The sequence below is a fragment of the Manis pentadactyla genome, chromosome 14 (assembly GCF_030020395.1).
Source record: "Manis pentadactyla isolate mManPen7 chromosome 14, mManPen7.hap1, whole genome shotgun sequence".
Lineage (NCBI taxonomy): Eukaryota > Metazoa > Chordata > Mammalia > Pholidota > Manidae > Manis > Manis pentadactyla.
Window position 1 is genome coordinate 58,289,627 of NC_080032.1, and position 21,163 is coordinate 58,310,789.

The following is a 21,163-nucleotide window of genomic DNA, read 5'->3' on the forward strand; positions in this document are numbered from 1 at the left end:
CTATTCGGGGACCAGAGGTGCCCGGGCGGCGCTTGGAAGTAGAGCCATCAAAAGCCCTGATGCTGCAGGCTGGTGGGGTCTCCGGTTTTCTGGAACCTACCTGCAAACCTGGGTTGAATCTGATCACGACTTTCAGTGAGGAAAGAGCCTTCTTATGAAGTGGAGGAGACTGGGCAGGAAGTGGGGACAAGAGAACTGCACGGCAGGCTTGCCATGTAGGATGGCAATGGCCCCACATTCCAGCTCAGCCACCACTTTTGAATGAGTTACCTTGAACAAATACCTCTGTCTCTCTGCCTCTATTTTTCCATCTGCGGGAAAGGGTCCAGTGCACCTGCCTTAAGCCCCTGATATCCGAGGAAGAGCACCGTCTTCATCTTCTTCTTGGGGCCTTTCTGGCATCTGCTGTGGAGAGACAGCAGCCACGAGCCCCCACCCCCAGGAACCCCAGCTCAGCCATCTGCTGACTCAGCCTCCATTCCTGCTGAGCACCCCCTCTCTTTAACTAGAATCTACTTTTTTCTCTCCCCACCCCTTCCCCCAAACCCCTCACATGATCTTGCCCCTTTTGCAGCGGTGGGCGTCCAAATGCATCTGGATTTCCTGCACCGTGCCTTCTGGGCTGCGACCAGGCAGGTATGTTGCTGTATGGCTGGGGCCCAGGTCAAGGAGGGGGCTGACATTTTCAGACCCACTCCTCGACCCTCCTGCCCTTGGCCAGCTCTCTGGACCGCTTCCCTGTGTGCCTTCTTGGCCTGTGTGTTTCTGCTGCCCTGTCTGTGGTCCCAGCCTCCTGAACCCAGTGCTCCCTCCCAGCTCAGACTCGATGGCAAAGGGCAGGGCACAGCACCCCTTGGGGCCTGGCCTGCATTTCACTGCATCTCTGCTGCCCCAAAGCCACCCCAGGCACTCACCCATGGCCTGCCCCAGTAGGCAGTCAGGAGGGTGCTGGCCTGCATCCCGCCCACCAGGATCTAAGCCTGGACCTTCCTGGGCCAGGGAGCTCATCTGCCACACCCCTCTGGCTCCACCACCTCCTTCGTGCCTCCTTCCTGTCTCCTCCCCCTGAGGCTTCTGGGTCTCCCTCTGTCCTCCCCATGCTCCTCCAGCCCCGAATCCTCCCCCGGGTGCTAAAGCCCCTGTCCTGCGACCCCCATTCACTGTGGCTACATCCGCACTTTGAGCAAGTTCAGGGAACCACGGAGTGAAGATGGAAAGGATGGGAGGGGAAAGGGGCGCCACCCCAGTGACCTACAGTCCCCCACCACATATGCAAGGTGGCAAGAACAGGAGCCCCAGGAGAGGCCCCAGGAAGCCACCCACACGGCTGACTCTGTGGCAGGGGCCGTGGTCCCCTCCCTGGAGGCTGACGCTATGTGTGCGGGCCGCTTCCCAGAGCCCTGACCCACCAGCACACACCCCCCACTGGCATACCACCACCAACCGCCCCCTGCACACGTACACCGTGCACAGTCACACAGCAAACACCCACACCCACACCCACAAGGACACCATGAACACACACACACCCTTTCCCACACATAAACACACAACACAAAGATACCACACACAACACCCAGATGTGCTCACCCACCCCGATCTACCACACACACACACACACACAGGCACACACAACTTCCAGTCCCCCCTCTTCCTTCCAGTGCAGCACTGCGGATGGGCCGTGCCCAGGGGACTGCCGGGATGCGGTGAGTGTGTCCTGGTGAAGAGGGTGGGGCTGGGGCCACGGGCCCCTCACCCACCACCCCACAGCCCAGCTCCTCACCTCCCTGGGCCTGGGAGCTCGCCTGCCACATCCCTCTGCATCCACCGCCTCCTTCCTGCCTCTGCCCCCTGAGGCTTCTGGGTCTCCCCCTTCCCTGCAGTGCTGGCCCCTCGAGGGCACCCCTCACTAGACACGGGGCCTGCTGTCCCAGCCACCAGGACAGCAGGTGGGGGGTCAGCAGTGGGGCCTGGTCCCAGCCCCGCTCCTGGGCCTCCCCGCAGGACCTGGACTGCTTCGTCATCGACAACAACGGGTTCGTCCTGGTCTCGGAGCGGCTGCAGGAGGTAAGGAGGCAGGGTTCCGTCCTGCAGCCCCAGTCAGTCAGCAGGCTCACGGCCCCAGGAAGCAGCCCTGCTCAGAGCCCAGCAGAGTGAAGGGCCAAGAGAAAGTGGAGTCTCCTCTTGAGAAGTCCACATAGTAGGATTACAGAGTCAGACGCTTCTCGACACAGATGGTCGGAGGAACATCACTTCTCTGTTTCGTCTGGAGCTACTCTGGCCTTTTCCTGGGGCCGGTAGGGAAACTGCCCACCCATGAGAGGTTTGGCAGAGCTTCATCTCCAGGCCCCACGTCCTCAGCGCCACTGACCACATGCCTTGGTTGGGCCCCTGCCAGAGTCCAGACACCTACCACCCATCTCCCTGGCCTCTCCTTTGGCCACTCGGCTCCACAGCACAGAGCACGGGCTCAGGGACTTAAAAACAACAGATGCATTTCAGGCTGTTCTGGAGGCTGAAGCCCAAGCTCAGGGCGCTGGTGTGGGCAGGTGAGAGCTTCTCCCAGGTGCAGCCTTCTCATTGCACCTTCAGGTGGGGGGGCGGTGAGGGAGCTCACTGGGTCTCTCGTAGTCCGTTCCCAAGGGCTCTGCTCTCATGGCCGAGTCACCTCCCAAGTCGCCACCTCCTGGCAGCAGCTGGGGGGTTAGGTTCCAACATGTGAATGAGGGACACACCCTCAGACCATAGCACACTCCCTTCCTGGGACCCAGAAAGGCCGGGCCTTCCACTCTGGGCCCGCCCTGGCCTGGAACCCCCGCCCGAGGACAGTCCTGTAACTGAACATGCAGTTCCACTGCCACCTGATTCAACCAAAACACCGCGGCACAGAGTAGCAGGTGGAGAAAGAGGTTTACTCAACCAGCTGGCAGACTGCAGTCCTAAAGGCCCATCCTAACTCAGGGTTGATGTCAAGCTCCTTTCAGGCCAGGAAGTCGGAGAGGTGGGGAGACAGGGAGGGGGAGGGGGACAGACAACTGTGGACAGCAGGCATCAGCGAGGGGCTGAGGAGGTCGGAGGCGCCCTGCCCTAGGTCAGGGACTCCCTCCAGCGCAGGGCATCACAGATGCTCCTGCAAACCCCCACAAGACAATTACTCGTTTTATCTCTCAAGCTGGAAGCAAAATCATGAGCGAGCCTACACGCCGAGCTCAGGTACCCTTGCAGATCTAAAGGTGGGTGCCAGTTCAGGGCCTTGTAACTCTCAACTCCTCTCCTCGCTTTATCACTGGACTGTTTTTGTCTCTAAACTCCAAGAACAAAACAGATGGTTGCCCTGTCCCTTGTCATCCTTACCTTGTCCTGGCAGCCCTCAAGGAGCTGGAGACCAGCTTTTAACTCCTTCAGGCCTGGCCGCAATCCTATTCTAACCTGCCAAGCCTGACCCTCAGTTTGTGGAGGCAAAACAGGAATGGAGGTGCCCATTCTCTCCCAGTGGCCTGGCTGCACCTGGGCACCCCCTGGCCCTCCCTCAGGCACCTGGGTGTCTCCCGGACCCCGCACATACTCAAGGGGGCAGAGGGGAGTGTAAAATCATAATGTACCCCAAACTGAGCCTCCAAATTGATGGTTTATTTAGCCAGGGATCAAACTAAAAAAGAAGCATGTTCAAACTTGAACCAAACCTGAATATATTCACCTGAGATGTCTCCTTGAAACAAACCAGCAACATCGAAACCTCAGTGGAAGGGATATAGCATCCAGCCCAGTGTGAGCTTTGCTGCTAATTAGATGGGTGGTTTGGTTAAGCAGCTTCTATGATGCGTGCCTCAGTTTCTTCCTCTCTAAAATAGGAGGGCTGGACCACACGATTTCTAAGGTCATATCTAACCCTGAGGAATTGGTGCCTGGGGTTTGGATAGAGCTGCAGGAAACATGATGATGTTGGTGAGGCTGGCTCATGCCTGGCAGGGCAGAGTTCTGGCCTCCCCAGAGTAGAGCTTAGGGTCCAAAGAAGTCACCAGAACACAGCAGGAAGCAGGGCATAGGAAGGAGACATGGCACAGAGGGCAGCCGAGGAACGGGCCGCAGTGCACCATGGAGGAGATCCCCACATGGGGGGTCCCAAGGCGAGCTGGTGGTCACAACAGCCAGGGCTGGAACTGCCGGCTCATTGTGGTCTCCATGCCCTCTGCCCTCCCTTTCATGCCCTCTTTCAGCCACTCCCTGCTGGACCGAGCGCCAAGCTGGTTCGGCATTCCTCAGTTGCACAGGGAGAAACTAGATGACAACAGAAGGTGAAGCTGGTGGTCCAATGAGGCTTTGGAGCTGTCTGGGGGGCTCAGCAGTCCATGTGCCACCCCTGCCACCCTGGGGACATGAAGCCACAGCACCGCCAGGTCCCCATGGCACTGGTTTTCAAGCGCCAGAGTTTCAGAAAGAGTGTGAAGGCCAGATATCTGGGGAGGAGAGCAGCAAGGTGCAGGGAGAGGACAGCCTAGCTTGAGAGACTGTGCTTTGAAGCAGGCCTCAGCAAATGGTGCCAGTAAAAGGGCAGGCACAGTGTGTTTCCAGGCAGGTCTCTGTCACAACTGCTCGGTCTGTCAGTGTAGCCCCGAAGCAGCTGCAGCCAGCACAGGGATGGGCGAGCACAGCTTTGTCCCAGTCAAAGGTAATGATGGACACTGAAATTTTTATTTCATGTAATTCTCACATGTCACAAAATAGTACTAATCTTTTACTTCTTTTCCAAACCATTTGACAATATGAAAACATGTGTGCTCCATAGCTGACATAACAAGGTGGTGAGCTGGATTTGGCCCGCGGGCCAGCATTTGCTGACAGCTGCTCAAGAGGCAGCCAGAATAACCTTGCAGGGCCCAGAGGGAGACCAACCCAGCCCAGGGCCCACTTCAGGAGAAGCGGGCAGGGGCATCTTCAGGACAGGCAACCCCCTGAGGGGCCTTTGCATAACCCAGGGGGCCACTCTGGTCCTGTTCTACCCAGACGGAATTTGCCCAAGTCTTCCCAGCTTGTGGAATCACTGGATATGACTTCGGGTAACACACAGCAGCAAACGGTCATTCAGGGACTCATCTTTTACAAAGTATGCATTTACTTAACTTACCCTTACTTTATCGATGATTGTGTTATCTTATAACACTATGTGGTTTTAAAAGCCATCCCCAGTTTTTTGTACAATGATGCAGGGCACAAATGAAATTTAATCCACACAGTAGGGTTGGAACTTTCTAGAAGCTCCTCGAGACCACCCCCACTTCCCACTGTGCTTGGTTACCTGGCCTCTACCCACCACTGCAAGCGCCCAGGGGGGTGAGCCTCCCCTTTGTCTCTGGGCAGTCTCATTTTACACCAGAGGGAGAAACAGGCTGTAAGCTGAGCTTAGCAACTGAAAACACAGCTACAGAAGAGCCAGACTTAGAACCTAGAAATACAAGGGAAGAGCAGTGAGGCTCTAGAAAAGAGCGCTGGGGTGAGTGAGGTCAGCTGGGAGAGCATTTGCAGGGCAGAGTAGGTGGCCCCAGGGGCAGGCCTTCCCCAGAGGGTGTGGCAGGCTGCAGGTCCCGGGCCACCACCTGAGCTCCACCCCAGGTCGCCGCTCAGGGTTCCTTCACGTTGCCACCTTTGGCTGAGGTTTATGGAATTAGGATAGATGCCTCCAGGACTCTGAGCGCCAAGGCCCTGGAATCCCAGCCCTGGGTTAAGCGCCAAGGCTGATGCCGGGCTGCGGGAGCGGCCGTGTCCTGCCAGGGCTCAGTGCTCTGGATGACTCGCCCAGGTGACTGAGTGGGTCGTTATGAGAGGCCGGCCACGCAGGGACGCACACCCGGGCCGGAGACACCACCGTTCAGCAGCATCCAGACACTGCCCGACCTCAGTAGATTATCAGTGGCTGCACGGGGAACTGATCCGGCGTCCTGGGAAGGCCTGCAAGTGGGGGACAGGGTTAGGAAGGGAGTGGGAGCCAGAGCTAGAAAGCCTGTGCTAATGCAAGAGGTCAGATGTCCACCCATCCATTTTTGCTTTTTTCAAAATTTAACTCATTCATTCCACAATTCTATAGTGGTTATCTATTGCTGCATAACAAATTACCCCCAATGTAACGGCTGCAAACCACCTACTTACTATTTCACTGTCTCTGTGGATAGGAACCTGGGTGTGGCTGGGCTGGGTGGTGCTCCGGGTCCCCCACAGGCTGGAGTCAAGGAGTCAGCCAGGGCTTTGGGCCCATCAAGGCTGCCCTAGGGAAGGATCAGCTGCCAGGTCCACACCCAGGCTGGCTGGGAGGACCCAGCTGCCACGTGGGCCTCTCCATGGGGAGCAGCTCACTTCGTCGGCATGAGCAAGCCCAGCAGAGCCAGACAGGGCCAGGCCAAGGTGGGAGTCATGGTCTTTTGGAACCTAGTGTCACAAGCGACATCTTGTCACATTCTTTCACCAGAAGCAAGTTTCTAGGCCCAACCTACACTCACGGGGAGGGCTTCCCTGGCATGGCCACCCAGAGGCTGAAAGCACTGGGAACTGTCCCAGAAGTGTCCCGCCCTCCAAACCTGCGCCTCCTGGAACACACCCAAGGGCCATCAAGGGCCCAGGCCTGGTGCTCCCCACTCCTTTACCCCCAGGCCTCCAAGGGGGGGGACCCGCAGCAGCATCTGGGGGTGTGATGGCAATGCAAGTTCTCAGGCCGCACTCTAGACCAAGGGAATCAGAACTCCGGGTGACCGCCCTGAGCCCTCTGTGATCCTGATGCCCAATGCCATCTGAGAGCCGCTGCCTCAGCCCCCATGCCAGCTGCTGCTGCTCTCAGCGTACTTCCTGGACGGGGCCCACCTGCCCGTGTCCTTCCCGGGTTTGGGGCCAGAAGACTGTCACTGCTCCACACGCAGATTCTTCCCAAAGCCCTTCCCATCCCTGCTCGCGAGGCCGTCCCACCCGCAAACAGCCGAGGGCAGAGGCCCAAGGCAGGACGCTTGGCAAGCCCGGCGGTGGCGTTCATGTGGCTTGGGAGGCCTCGCTTCCAGCTCAGGGCTCGGCCCGTGCCCATCATAAAGAGCCGCACGTGGCAGGGCCACCGCCCTCTGCGGGGCCTAGAAAGAGAAGCAGAGAGCCTGGGCCCAGAGAGTGACGGCGGCCACCAGACCTTTTAATGCTCACAGGGGTCTGTTGCCCCGGGCCTGGGCGGTCCTGCTGCTTGCCTGTGGGCAGCACTCACACACAGGAGCCCCAGGGTGGGCCTCAAATGGGCAGCAGGGCCAGAAAACTGATGCCCGGGCCTGGCAGCCTTCCCTGAGGACATGAATCTCCCCCAGGGCGCAGTCCCCTCCTCCCTCCCTGCCCCCCACCCAGAAAGCCAGGGCTGGCAAGGCGTCAGGGTCAGGGCAAGCTTCTGCCCGTATGGGGCCTCTGCTGTGCCCGACCTGAGCCTCAGCTCCCGTCTCCGCAGCTCCCCCTCTCCCTCCCTGCTTCCCTGCACACCCGGCCCAAGCCTTTTGTCTCTCCCTCCCACTCCTCAGCAGACTGTCTTCAGGTCACTCCCCAAGCCGCTGTGCTGTGCAGGGGACACCGCGGGCCTCCTGCCAGGCACACGCTCCTGCCTCGTCCTTCCAGCCCCTGCTCCCCACCCCGGCCTCAGCTCACCTGCCTCCAAGCTCCCTGGCTCTGGCAGCTGGGGCCAGGGCAGCACCCCCAACACTGGCCCCCTCTCCTCAGGGACAGCAGCCCCCCACAGGCATGTACCTCAGCCCATGGCCCAGAATGCTCTGGACCTCCACCTTCGTTGCTGCCTGGAGGTCCCTGTGCTGCGCTGTGTGCCTGCGCTTGGCCGGGGCCCCGGCCTGATCCAGGCATTCAGGGTGGAGTGTCTGGACTTTGGCCTTGCAGAGCCAGGCACTCAGTTTGCCTATTTGAGGTACTGATTCACTCTGACAAAGTTCACTCAACTATCAGCCTGAATTGTGTTTTGCTGTCAGGAATAGAGTCCCCACTGCAGGGGTTTAAGCCAATTACAGGTTTATTCTCTCCCATACAAGAAGGGACAAAGGCAGCCCAGGCCTGGCACGGTGCCCAGGGGTCCCAGCCTTAACTCGCAGCATGGCTGTACGGGGCTCCTGACCCCCTGTCCACTTTCTGGATGAGGGGAGGCACAGCCAGCAGAGAGGCGCCCTCCTGTGGAGTCATCGCCCTTACACAGACCCCCGACATCCCACCCAGGAGCTGCTCGCCCCTCGGCGCCCAGTGCCAGCCATTGCGGCGCCCAGGGTGCAGCGTTTCAGCTGAGCACGCCTGCCACAATCACTAGGAATGCCTCACTGCGGAGGGCAGGAGTCTCTGCCCAAGGGACAGATAAGAGATTGTGTCCTGTCAGGTGCGGGGCACATTTTGTCCAGTGCTGGAGTTTGTCTTAACTCTCAGGGGCTCGCTTCTCAGAATCAAGTGACTGAACAACAGCCCGGAACTGGGAAGAGGAGGGGTGGGCCTGGAGGCAGTGGGCCAGCCTCACCCCAAGACCATGCTCACCCCGCACTTGCCCAGGGAGCAGAGTCCTCAGACGGCTGCTCCCCTGCCTGCCCATGCACACACACACACATTGCTTTGGCAGATAGAGTCTGAATAATAACAGTGGGCTCTCGCTGTCTGCTCAGGCAGGAATTCTGCACACAGTACCAGGGCACAGAGAGCCTCCCTGGGCTGCAAGGGGCACCAGGGTTCCCGCTGGAAGTACAGGCGGCACCTGGAAGGGGCAGGATAGGTGCCCCCCTCCTGCTTGCTGCCCTTGCCCCACCCTCTGTCCCCGCAAAGCCTCTCTTCCCGGGTGGAACAGAGGGCACACCGGAGGCAGCCATGCCATGCAAGTCCTGGGCAGGGTCCCCAGAGCTCCTCTCCCATGGGCCTTGGGCCTTGGCCTGCCCGTTTCTGAGCTCAGATGGAAGAGGAATTATTCTGACTGGACAGGTGGGAAAAGAGGCTTCTTGGAAGAACATGGGAAGGGAAGGCCCTTGGAGGGAGGCCCGAGGAGGGGCAGGAAGCAGAACCAGGGCCCTAAGGCCTCCTTGTCGTACCAGCCACCGCACTCGGCTCCGCCGGGCCAGTGCTTGCACGTGTCACCCCAATCCTTGCAACAACTTGCCCATGTCACATGGCAGGCAGCGACCAGCTGCCAGGGTCTGGACCACAGCCATGCCTATGTCCAAGCCCATTCCACTCTGCCAGGCTGAGAAAGCAGAGCGAGGCCAGGCAGGTGGGGTGGGGGGCAGTAAGGCTGGGTGCCAGCCGGCCAGGGCAGAACAGGTGTGAGTGAGCTGGCAAGGGGTCTTTCCTGGCTGCGAGGCCCTGCCCAGCGTGTGGGCATGGGTGCCCCCAGTGCTGGGTGATGGGATAATGAAGGAGGGATGGACCAGGGAGGACGGGTCCTGTTTTATTCTCCAGGAACAAAGAAGAGAGGCCCCAAATCCCAGCTGTGTTTGAGAGGCACCCTGGGGCAATGGTGGCTAGGGGTTGGGGGGGAGTGTTGGGGGGCTGCTGCTGAGGCATCAAGGGTCTAGTCCATGAAGTCAGGTGGTGGGTGACAAGTCTCCAGAAAACCTGGCTTAATTGGAAAAGGGGTCAAAGGAGCTCTGGAGAGCTCAAAGCTACATGGCTGGGTGATGAGGAGGCCAGCGGCAGAGAGCGCACTGCTCTCCAGCCTTGTCTGACCATGACCCACGTAAATACACAGCTGACCCCTCCTGCATGCGTGTGCATACACACACACGCGCACACACACCCCATATCCAGCAAATCAGGTTTCAGAAAACCTTGTTCACACTTACTGCAACCAATTCACACTGATTGTTCAAAGGACTTCTGTATCTATTTTTTTTTTTAAGTCTGCTTATAGCCCCTACATTGATTTCAGAGCCAAGGAATGGATTACAATTCAGAGTTTACAAAGCACTGGGATAGAATGTGGCAGGGGAGCGGGTGAAGGGAGGCGTGTGGGCGGGATGGAGTCAGTATGGCGTATGTCGGGCATCTGTAGCCAAGCCCCAACTGGAGCCGCATCTGGAGCTCAGGATCACGGCGGCCCGCCAGCACGTCTCAGCCTGTGCTTCTCTCCCTTGCTCTACTGCCCTCACAGGTGGGAAGATTTCTGGGGGAGGCGGATGGTGCTCTCCTGACCCAGCTGCTCGGCATGGGGGTGTTCAGCCAGTAAGTGGGGCACGCTTCTCCCTGTCTCCCACACACAACAGGCAGGAGGCGAAGCCAAATGGTCCACACAGATCTCGGGATCTGACCTTGAATCCCATTGCAAAAGCCTTTCTGCGGCCAGAGGCTGGACGTGAGGCGGGGTGGGGCAAAGGTCACCTGGGCCCTTGGAGGGAAACTGAGTTGCTGTCCATTCTCTTGTGCTGCCTTCTGACCCTGTTGTGACTCACACACCCTTGTGAACCCAGGGAAATGTAAACCCTGCAACAAGCTTCCCTGGGTAGGAGCAGAGGACAGGGGCGGGGGTCGGCATGGACTCCCCATATCCTATTTCTGATTTCCAGAGTGACCATGTACGATTACCAGGCCATGTGCAAACCCCCGAATCACCATCACAGTGCCGCCTGGCCACTGGTCAACGTAAGTGCCACCCCCCAGAGCTCCAGACCTCTCCTGCAAGGCAGCCCTTAAAGGAGGTCCCCATGGCCCTGTTCTGGCCCCAGGGCCCCCCTCGTGACTCTGACCAGCACGCCCTCCACAGCTTCCTGCCTGGCTCCCCTGCCCTCTGCCCACTCTGCTGGCTTGTCGGCCTCATCTTTGGGGTGGCTCGTAGAATATCGGGACCACTGGCAGAGAAAGTAGACTACAGCCCTTTCCTGCTTTGTTCCTAACCTCCCCTCCTAGTGGTCCCACAAGACATCAGGGATCTGAGAGTATGCCCAAGGGGGACAGCAGGATAGGGCCTGCCTGGCTGTCCTGATGACAAAGTCTAACCCTGAGCCTCCTGCCCTACCATGGGAATCTCCAGATAACCACTCCACAATGCGTCCTCCACTGGGAGGGGTGGGGTGGCAGCAGCGTGCCCTGGGGTGGTGGGCTCTGGAGGAGCACCCTTGGCTGGTCCTGGGGCTGACGGCGTGTCCCCTCTACTTCCCAGCCAATCTCTGCCCTCCTGACTACTGCCAGGTGGCTGGCGAACGAGCTCCTGCTGTGAGTGGGGCCTGAGCCTGGGAGCGGGATGGGGCTGGGCCTCCCTGCAGGAGGCTTATGAGGGCGCCCTTTGGGCAGGAGCTGCACCCACCAGGAGGGGGAAGCCAGCTTTCTGGGTACAACTGGCCACGCAGGTGCAGTGCCTCCTGCCAACCTGCTGCTGCCAGGGTGGGGGCCCTCTGCTCCCCTGGGAGCCTCAGGCAGGGAAGCAGCTGTCCTGGAGGAGAGGGCCGGGCTGGGGGTCTGGCGCTTCGGCCCACTCCAGGCCCAGCTGGGGAGAGCAGGCCCCTGAGCTTCAGGTCTGTGTCCTAGGCTGCTGCTGCAATGGAGTGCCTGGGGCGCCTGGCGTGGGGACAGTGGGGCCCAGGGTGAGTAGGCGTCACCGCATAACCCATGTGAATACCGGTGCCAAGTCAGCGGGCTCACTGGAACCTGTCATCTGGGTGGGTGACTGCACAGGTGGGGGACTCCAGGGAGTTCACTGCTCACGACTCATCCTGTTTGGCCTTCTCTCATCACCTCCCCCTCCCCCGGCTCCCCTTCCCTCTGTGTGACATCATGCCATCTCGGGACACTCCATGTGACATCACCGTGACATCCTGACCTCGTGTGCCATCATGCCCTCCCTCACGTCCTGGGCAGCCAAAGCTGTGTTCCATCACTGTGAGTAGCATGTGGTGAGGAGCCTGGGCAGGTGGGCCCGGGAGCATGGAGCTGCGGAGCGTCTGTCCCCAGGGCTCTGTCCCAAGACGCAGCCAAGACAGGCTGCATCCTGGGACACCCTGACTCGCTCCTTAGTGGGTGGGGAGGAGCCCAGGTCTCCTCCCGCACAAGGACAGTCCAACCCCAGGGAGAGAAAGCACTCCAGCCGCCTCTTGGGGTGAGGCCTTTTATGATTCCAGGGGCAGGAGGTGTGGTGTTCATGCAGCAGGAGCGGGTGCCTCCAGCTCAGGTGTCCCTGGGCCCCAGGGGGCTCCTGGCTGAGGGGTGGCCAGTGACAGCCTGGTTCAGGCCCCCGGGACACTCTCAGGTGATGCCCCTCCTGTGACCTTGTGTCTGAGGACAGTGTCCCCCAAAGGCCTGACCACAAAGAGACGTGCTCGCTCTCAGCCAGCTGTGACTGGCGCACAGCCCAGAGAGGAGGCCGCCCGATGCTTAAAGGCAAAGGGACTCACTGGCTTCTGCTCCCTCGTGGCTTGGGCCCCCACCACAGGACTGTCTCGCTTCAGCAGGTTTTGCCCAACCCCTCCCTGCTCACAGAGCCTTTTTCTCAGGGTTCTGGAAGTTCCCCACTGCCTGGGCCACACCCACCATCCTGTCCTTTTCTCAGACTTTGGCGTTCTGATGAAAAAGCCGCCTCCTCTGCTGCCCCCCTCCCCCACAGCTCCCAGCCAGGCCTGCCGGACACTCCTCTGACCCTCGGCTCCATGGCCAGCTCCCTGCCAGGCCTCTGGACTCCTTTTGGAGATCCCACCCCTGGGTCTCCCCAGCAGGCTCTGGGAAGTTCACACGCACTTGGTGTTTGCGACGGAAACCAGGAACCATGTGTCACAACCCACTTGGAAACAGCCCCACCCCCTGCTCAGGAGCATGGGCGGGTCACAGCCCCCTCTCTCTTTCTCTCCTGCCTGAGGCTGCATCACGCAAAGCTGAGAACTGTCCCTGGACCTGGGGGTGCAGCTGGCACAGATCGCAGGGCAGGGCAGCTGCTTCCCTCCCTGCCCAGCAGCCCACATGTCTGCAGGGAAAGCATGCCCTAGGACCTAGACTGAGTGGGGGCCCTGCTGCCCCCTCCCAGCCAGTGACCTTGGGGACACCACTTGCCCCTGTCGCTGCTGACAGTGCCACTGTCTTTATCACAGTACTCAGGTGGCAGGGTAGGTGGGCTGGGTCCTGAGCCAGCCCCTGCTGGGAACAAGGCCAGTGCATCCCAGCCTAGAAGGTAAGGACCCAGGCCCTGAGGCTTCTGCAGGCATCAACCAGGGTGCCCACTCCAGGATCCCGAGGCTCAGAGAGCAGAGCTGCCCAGCGGCTGCCTGCAAAGGTCAGCCTGACATGCTGGCTGGAACCTGATCATGTGCACAGACCCCCGCCGAAGGCCGTGGTTCTTCCTCTCAGAGTTAGAGGAAGTTAGGACTTCTCTGCCTGCAGACCAGCCTTCCCGCCTGCCTCTAAGACATGGTGGGAAGTTTCTGGTCTGGGATTCGCCCCTCTTCAGCCCCTGGGAAAGGGGTCTATAACATGAAAAGAACACTCCCACTCCACAGGTGGATCCTGGGAGCCGAGGGAAGGCACACAAAGCTCCATACCATCCAAAGAGGGCTTCTGTTCGAACAAAAAAGTCAGCCAGCCTGTGAGCGGCCCTGCATGGCTTGTGCTCCCCTCAGTGGACAGGAGTTGTGTAGGGCGGCCTTCAGGGCTTTTCTGCTCCTCATGATGAGCCCCATTCACCCCACTCTGCACCCTCTGAGTGGACCTGGGTGCACCAAGCAGACACCCACTATGGAGCAGAGAGCTTAGGCAGCCTGGGTGCAGAAGCCACCTCTGCTCTCCTGGCTGCAGGAAAAGGCAGCCCTTGCTGCTCTGCTCCCTCATGGCCATGGGACTGGGAGGGCTGACAGGCTTGTCTGCAGCTGGGTGTGCAGAGCACCCTGGCTGGCCTTGAGAAATGCCACCACCCACAGTGACTGCGAGAGGAGGGGGAAGGGCCACCCTGGGGCTCCCACTACCCCTGCCTCCCTCCCAGCCCTCGGATCAGTGCTGAACAGAGCCTTCCAGAAGGTGTGCTTGCCTGCCTCCCCCACAGTTCACATTGAAGATACAGGCTTCCAAAGAAGACATGGCTTTTGCCAAGGTCACAGGCCAGTGCAGACACCAAAGGCCCTGATGCCCAGTCAACTGCCCTCTCCACTGTGACTCCAGTCTGTTCCTTCTCCCTCCCATCTCTCCTTGACAAGTCTGGGGAACTTTCTGACCAGGGAGCCATCTGCAAACTGGCTTGGGGCATCCCACTGCATAGGGACCACATAGCCCTCCCAGTGCCTCAAGGCCCTTTCCCCATCCATGCCTCTGTGTCCCCACAGCCCACAAGCACAAGAAACAGGAGGTCTTGCAGCCCTGCGACACAGAATACCCAGTGTTCGTGCACCAGACGGCCATCCAGGAGGCCAATGGGATCATCGGGTGCGGAGCCTGCCAGAAGTAAGGCTGCTGCAGGCACGGCGCCTTGTCAGCGCGGGGAGCTGTGTTTCAGGTGGGGGGAAGGACGGGAGCTCTCAGTAAAAGGCCTTGCTCTGGGGGACTTTGTTCCCACTTTCTCAGTGAAGGCAATGCAGGCTGAAGTAGCGTATGAAGAGGAGGCCAGGTGGACACAGGGACAGTAGGAGTGAACGGTGCAGTAAACCAGGGAAGATCCTGTGTTGGCAAGTCTACCCCTGCTCAGGCTGCAAAGCCACGTTGGGCAGAAAAAAAATGCCACCACCTCTCTCGGTGACTCTTCGGCATGTCTCACTGAGCCAGCCCACAACAGCTCCATGTCAGGACCATGCAAGCTCAACTCCAAGAGAGCCCCTGGAAGGACAGGGTAGATCTGAGGAAAGAAACGTATCAGCTCTGCTGAGAAACAAGAAAGCTTCAGGATGTTCTCAGGAGTGTATGGGCTGCAGAGGGTTTCTAGCATCCTCAGACCTCATCTGGCATCTCTTCTCCTAGGCCTAGAGCCTGTGTGCAGGCCCAGCCTAGACCCAGGCCTTCTCCCTTACAGGCCACTTGATGTCACCTGCTCGGCCCAGACCTGGCCCAGGGAGGCAGGAGGCCTAACTGAAAGTTCTCTCCTGCTGAGTCCATGCCAACCTCCAGGGCCTCCCCATGCAGGAAGCTCTGTCCTGGGCCAGGAGCCAAAGGCCTCCTCTAGGGCGTCCATTCAGCTGGCCTTATTTCCGGGGAGCTCCCCAGGACATCCCTGAGGTCCCCAGACCTCACGAACATTATTTTATGGTATAACGACTCAGACTTGGCGTCCAGCAGCGTCAAGTTCCCATCTCTTACTCGTGTGTGATGTTGGGGGGATTTTTACACCACCACAGAGGTTTTCTTGGGTCTGTTGTTATTTTGTGCGCTTACCCAAAGGCCTGTGTTGAGGATACGGTGAATGATGTGGTGTAAAGCAAAGATTTGAGTTAAAAAACTAGCTCTGCTACTTCCTAGCTGTATAACCTTGACAGTTACTTAACTGCTTTTGGATGCGTTTTTCAAAACGGGAACACCGCCCCGGTAGGATGCGAAGGTTAAATGCACACGTGCGCGCCCGTGCGGTCACTGGCCGCAGGAAAGCCTTGGGGAGGCGCCGCCGCTATCCCGCGGCCGCCCGGCACCTGCCACGGGTTCCGGTCCTACCGCATCGCCCACAAGCCCGGGGGGCGCTCGCCATCTCGTGGCCGTCCTGAGCCCGGCACCCTCCGCGGAAGCAAGGACACACACGCACCCTATTGGCTCAGGACAGTCTTGATGTAGGCCTGTTGACCCTGCATGTATTAGCAACACGTCCTTTCACTCTCAGAAGTGCCCCAGTCTGGACTTCCTCGCCTTCTCCAATCGGCCGGTAAAGTGCGGTGCAGCTGCCAAGGCCTGCGGGTGCACAAGTCCTCGGGAGGCTGTCTCAGGGCTGTTGCGGCAGCTGCCCGCCTACCTGCCTCGGCCATCCCTTCGTTCCCCTCTCTGCACCAGGCCAGCAGGAAGGGCTTTTCCCGGAAGCCCACATCCAGCCTGCCCTGGGGGAGCTGCAAGACCCCCGCTCTCTCTTTTATGCAGGATGTTTGTGATGCAGCAGATTCCCCATAGTAACCTTCTCCTCCTGGTGACAGACTCCACCTGTGACTGCAGCGTCTTCCCGCAAGTCCTGCAGGAGGCCATCCAGATCAAGTATATCCTTGCAGTGCCCCAGGGTGCATCCTCGCTCCCAGCTTCCCACCCTCCCCCACAGGGCATCCTGTCTGTTCAACTCCCTGGCCTGGGAAGCCGCCTGCAAGGCAGCTGGGCCCACCAGGGTTCAGTTCTTCCAGAACTTGGCCTCCTGTGTCTCCAGAATCAGCTCCTGCTGTGAGGTGTTCGCCTTAACAGTGAATTCTGCACATAATGCCTCAGTCAAGTGTGACAGGATGCGCTCCCAGAAGGTCCGCAGGCGTCCCGATTCCTGCCACGCATTCCATCCAGAGGTGAGGCCTCAGGGGTACAGGATGGGCTTGGAGTCACACTTCCCCGGGTTTGGGGGTCCCAGCAAATGGAAATCCGGCCTCCCCATATTGTCCTCACTGCCACTCACTTACCTCCGAACAACCAAAGGATCGAATGAGCGAATAGGAAGAAAATATCGTGTGTGTCACGCTAACAGTGATCAGCACGTACTGAGTACCCACCTGCAGAGGTGTGTCGTGCATGGCGTCATCTTGGCTGGTTATGGCTGCCGCAAATAATCCGCATCAAAGACGCTCCCAGAGTCGATGGCTTCCCTGCAGTCCTTCTAGGAGGGTCACCCCAGAGCCACTGCCAGACTGGGGATAAGCAGACAAGGCTTGAACCCAGCTGTTGGGCTGAGTGGACAGCCTCTACTTTCCCCCCTAAAAGGTGGGGGATCTATGGAAGGTGGTAGCACTTCCTCCGCTTTCTGGAACTTGCCCGTTGGGTTTTGGCCCCTGTTGGTCCCACAGACCCACTCCCTGTGGCTGCAATGGGCACCTTGTGTTGAATGCCAACCCCGTGTCTGCTCTGGCTTCACAGGAGAACGCCCAGGACTGCGGGGGCACCGCGCACACCTCCGCCTCGCTCCTCCCACTCCTGCTGCCGCTCTGTGCCTGGGCGCTACTGCCCAGCTGCTGCGGTGACACATGCCCAGTCTGACCTGTGGTGGCAAGGTGACCCTTCCAGAGACATTCTAGAGTCAGCAACTCATGTGGGATCCCGCTCACCACAGCTGGGTCACCACCCAGGGCAAAGGTCACCTCAGCCTTGGGCTCCTAGTCCCTGCCTCCTGAGACACTTCCCAGAGACCTGCCAGGGTACTGGCACCACCCACCCTGGGCCTAGTCTGGACAGGCACCCTCCCATCCTTCCTACCTCCTCATCGGGAGTCCAGCATGAGTTCAACTTGGACCAAAAGAATTTAGTTCCATCTTTACTCCAGAAGTCCAGACCCAGACAAAGAACGGGTCCACTATTTCTAATGAACATGTTTGGTCTTCCGTAGAATCCAAGGGCTTAAAGGTGCTGAGGAGGAGCAGAATGACACCAACAGCAGAAATGAGATGAAGGCAAGAACTTGCCCGTACCCAAAGCATGGCTTCCTTAAAGGGTGCTCTATGGTGGGGGCCATTTCCTAGCTGCTGCCCAGAAAAGTTGTGTGTGAGAGAGATTGAAAGTAAGCAGGAGAGAAGGTGGAAGTGAATAGTAATGGGAAAGACCCAGAATAAGAACATATATTAAATCCTTTTACATTAACATGGCTGCATGTGATGCCTGAAAACTGTAACTTAAAAACTTGAACCGTCTTTGCACAGCCCTAACTTAAAGGAACTTTTTGCATCTCTGTGAACAAGCCGATAGGGTGGGACACAGCTGCTGCCCTGGAAGGTGATGCGGGTTGAGGGGAGGTGGCAGCAACAGCTGTGGCTGGGCAGGGCCAGGACAGGAGCAGCGCTTACCATGGTCTGGTGAGGGACCTCCTGTGCTAGCACCAGGCTCCCAGGAGGTCCGGGGCCCATGCAGGCTTGTTCTGACTGCTCATCTACCAGAGACCACCTGACTCTGTCCCTGGAGCTGGAGCTTCAGCAACATTCCAGTGTGCAAAGCTGAGTCCACCAGGAAGGGAGCCTTATCTGGGAACCTGCTTTCCACATGCACACACATCTGCCGGGGTCTGGAGGCCCTGAAGCTTCCTCCTCCCTCCCCTCAGACCTGGCTCCTGAGAGACAGCAGTGCCCACTGTGAGAGCAATGTCAAATGCAGAACTGTGTAGAAATCCTGGGGTGGCCTCAGATCGTAAGTTTCACCTACCTCCAAAGAGGAGGTCCAGCCACCCCATGACAGGCACTGGCCCATGTGCAGGGCCGCAGGGGATGCTTCTTCCCAGCCCTCCACACTTTGAAGTTCAAGTTTCCCACCTGCAAATGGCCCCACAGCCCTCCGGAGTAGGCCAGCTCTGTGAAGGCATTCATTATGGGATGTGTAACGTACCTTACATCACAGATTATACACTTATTTTAACACCTTTGGAGTCCCACAACAGTCCTATGAGGCAGGCATTAGCAGCCCTTCAAAAGAGAGGGACTGACTTAGTCCCCTCCTTCAGCTAGTGTAAGCAGCAGAATAATGCCAGGAATAGCTACGGTTTAATGGCACAGGTAAGTAATGGGTATGAACTCACTCAATCATCAGAATGGCCCTCTCAAGTAGTTACCATTAGTAGTGCTATATTACAGACCAGGAAACTGAAGCAGAGAGTTGATTGAAAATTGGCTGCAAATTATTGGAAAAGTTATGTGAGGTTTGAATGTGATATGGCCTGGTACACAGTAAGCACTAGTCACCTATCGACCATTATGTACCTTCTCTCATGGAGGAGGCGACAAAGGCATTAGTTTGAATGACGGCAACCGCAGGCGGACGTCAGAGGTGTCCAGCTGGCACAGGCAGTGAGAAGTGGCAGGACGCCCCTCCTCCAGCCCCCCAGGCAGGCATAGCTGAAAGCAGCTCCACATGGTGTCATGAAGGGCTGGCAAGCACAGGCATGGCCTCAGGAGCACTTTCTAGCCCTTGGCCCAGCCCCTCCCTCCCAGGCAATATTCTTGCCTCTGACAGCATCTGACCTCAACTACCTGCTCCTAGACACCTGCTGCCCTCTCTCTCCAGGACAGCAATCCAGTGTCATCTTCTGAAAGGCTCCTCTTCCCCTCCCACCTAGTGCAAGCACCTGCAGGCAAATATATTAACTGTCTTGGCCGTACAATTTAAATACCAAGCTTGGAAGGGCTGGGGCAACTCCTGGCCTTGTTTTGCCTGTTTCACCCCCAGGCCTCCCCATGGCCAGGAGTGGACTGTTAGATCTGGAAATCCCTTCTGAAGCAATGAAGGAAAAGCCACTTCTGACATGTTGACCATGCTCTTTGCCTGGGAGAACAGAATATTCTCCTGAGCTTTGCCTTCAGAGGCCAGAACTATTTTAATGCTTTCTACTTTTAACAGAACCACTAAAGGACAGCAGGTGGCAGCCTGGCTTAAGCTAAAGAACCATCACCTTGATTTCAGAGGAAGACAGTTAAAACCAGTCTTTCAATGAATGAATGACAAGATGCTGAGGGACGGAATCTTGAAATCCCTTTTCTTATAAACATTGTTCACCTTGGATGACTAAGAACCCAAGGCTACTGGCAGGCCCTCTGTCCTCAGGAGGATGTATATACCAGGGATATATTAACTACTGATTCCACATAATTTTGCATACTTTAATTGCTTTCAGGTAAAATGCATCAAGCACTTTGTAATGTTAAGTGAAGTTCTGGGTCAAGAGGGCAGGAGAGTGGACATACCTTGAAGTCAGAAGAGTAAATATGGGGGAGGGGGTCACAGACCACAAAAGGGAGGAATGTGAGCAAGAGCTTGGCAGAAATGCCAACCAATCACTAACACACACTGGGAAGTTTGAGAAATATTGATCTGTAAGAGCCATGGCATCTCAATGAAAGATGCAAAGGATATTTCATAAGGCCTATTTTAACAGGTGAGAAAATGGAGGCTAGGGAAATAAATGACTTCCTGCCTGTCACCTGGCAAGTGGCAGAACTGGGCTCTGAACCTGTTTCTAGGTCAGTGTAGCAGAGATGGTAGGTGGACAGGAGAGGCTTTCACGTTCATGCAGCTGAACCCCTGCCCCCCTTCCTTGTTCCCCACCTCATGCCCTCACAAGCAGATGTTACAGGAGACAAACTGGCAAATAGTTGAAGGCAGGAAAATTTGTACATTAGGACATAGGGAACGGTAGTCAACAGTTCGTGCCCAGAAGGAAGGAAAATACAGAATGTGCTATAACTGAAGCAAAATAATCTAGAGACAAGGGTATTATTTCTGGGATAATTTTAAAGCAACATTGCCTGGGGGCTTCTCTACACCACTTAGCCCAAGAAATAGTTCTATGAAATTCAAACTTATCCTTATTTATTCCCTTTACAGTATCCAGACATCACCCCAGAAAGGAAGCTCATGGATAGCTTTTAGCAAAAGGCTAGGAAAAAAACAAGTGAGTTATTTGTAGGCCTCAGCTTATTATTCATCAAGAGCAGAATGTGACTCTGTGTTCTATGCCAGGATAATGTATGGAGAAACCCTTAAGTTGCATCTATACTTAAAAACGATAATTCAGAATGGATTTATTATCCAAATACTAGAAAATCCCCTGCAAAACTAAATTTACCTAAAGCAAAAGAGTTTGGCATTCCTCCCTGTTCTTAAATTACATAAAACGGTTAACAAACCACAAAATTTTTAAGTGAATATACATAAGACTATGAAGTCTGAATTTCTCCTGTATGTGAAGAGCGCTGGCACAAGCATCAGGCTTCACCTAAGCTTCAGCTTCCTTACCCATGAAATGAGAAATAACACTAGTCAGCTCACAGGACAGTGGTTAGGTGCTGAGATATCCAGAGCCCATCATTGCATTGGGCATTATTTCTATAGACCAGCAATAAATTAATAACTACCCCTTGCATTAGCTCTAAACCCTGCCACTCTAAACCCACTCCCAGTTGTGATGAAGGCATGTGATCGGCTGGCAAACATGAGGTGTCATAAGCACTCTGGTTCATGCATTCCAACTGGAAGTTTCTGAAAACTCCTTAGCTTCAGTGTCTTTCAAGAAGTGCCAAGAGCTTTACAGAAATTAGCTATGGCAGTAAAAAAAAATACACAACAAAGTTCATAC

At 57.1% G+C, this 21,163-nt stretch overlaps 1 protein-coding gene across 1 annotated transcript; it reads left to right on the forward strand.

The window, feature by feature from the left end:
* Nucleotides 1–567: 567 nt before the first annotated feature.
* On the forward strand, nucleotides 568–17,679 carry CACNA2D4 (calcium voltage-gated channel auxiliary subunit alpha2delta 4). Its single transcript, XM_057491493.1, has 11 exons — nucleotides 568–636; nucleotides 2,005–2,067; nucleotides 10,136–10,206; nucleotides 10,548–10,623; nucleotides 11,141–11,193; nucleotides 11,506–11,561; nucleotides 11,836–11,856; nucleotides 14,277–14,394; nucleotides 16,003–16,115; nucleotides 16,324–16,406; nucleotides 16,969–17,679. The coding sequence occupies exons 1-11, from the start codon at nucleotides 589–591 to the stop codon at nucleotides 17,086–17,088; spliced, it is 822 nt and encodes a 273-aa protein (XP_057347476.1). The 5' UTR covers nucleotides 568–588; the 3' UTR covers nucleotides 17,089–17,679.
* Nucleotides 17,680–21,163: the final 3,484 nt, after the last annotated feature.

Coding starts and splice junctions, on each gene's coding strand:
- CACNA2D4 (XM_057491493.1), top strand. CDS start 589: ATGCATCTGGATTTCCTGCACCGTGCCTTCTGGGCTGCGACCAGGCAG. Junction 11,194..11,505: donor CTGGCGAACGAGCTCCTGCT/GTGAGTGGGGCC, acceptor TCTGTGTCCTAG/GCTGCTGCTGCAATGGAGTG. Junction 11,562..11,835: donor TGGGGACAGTGGGGCCCAGG/GTGAGTAGGCGT, acceptor CGTCCTGGGCAG/CCAAAGCTGTGTTCCATCAC.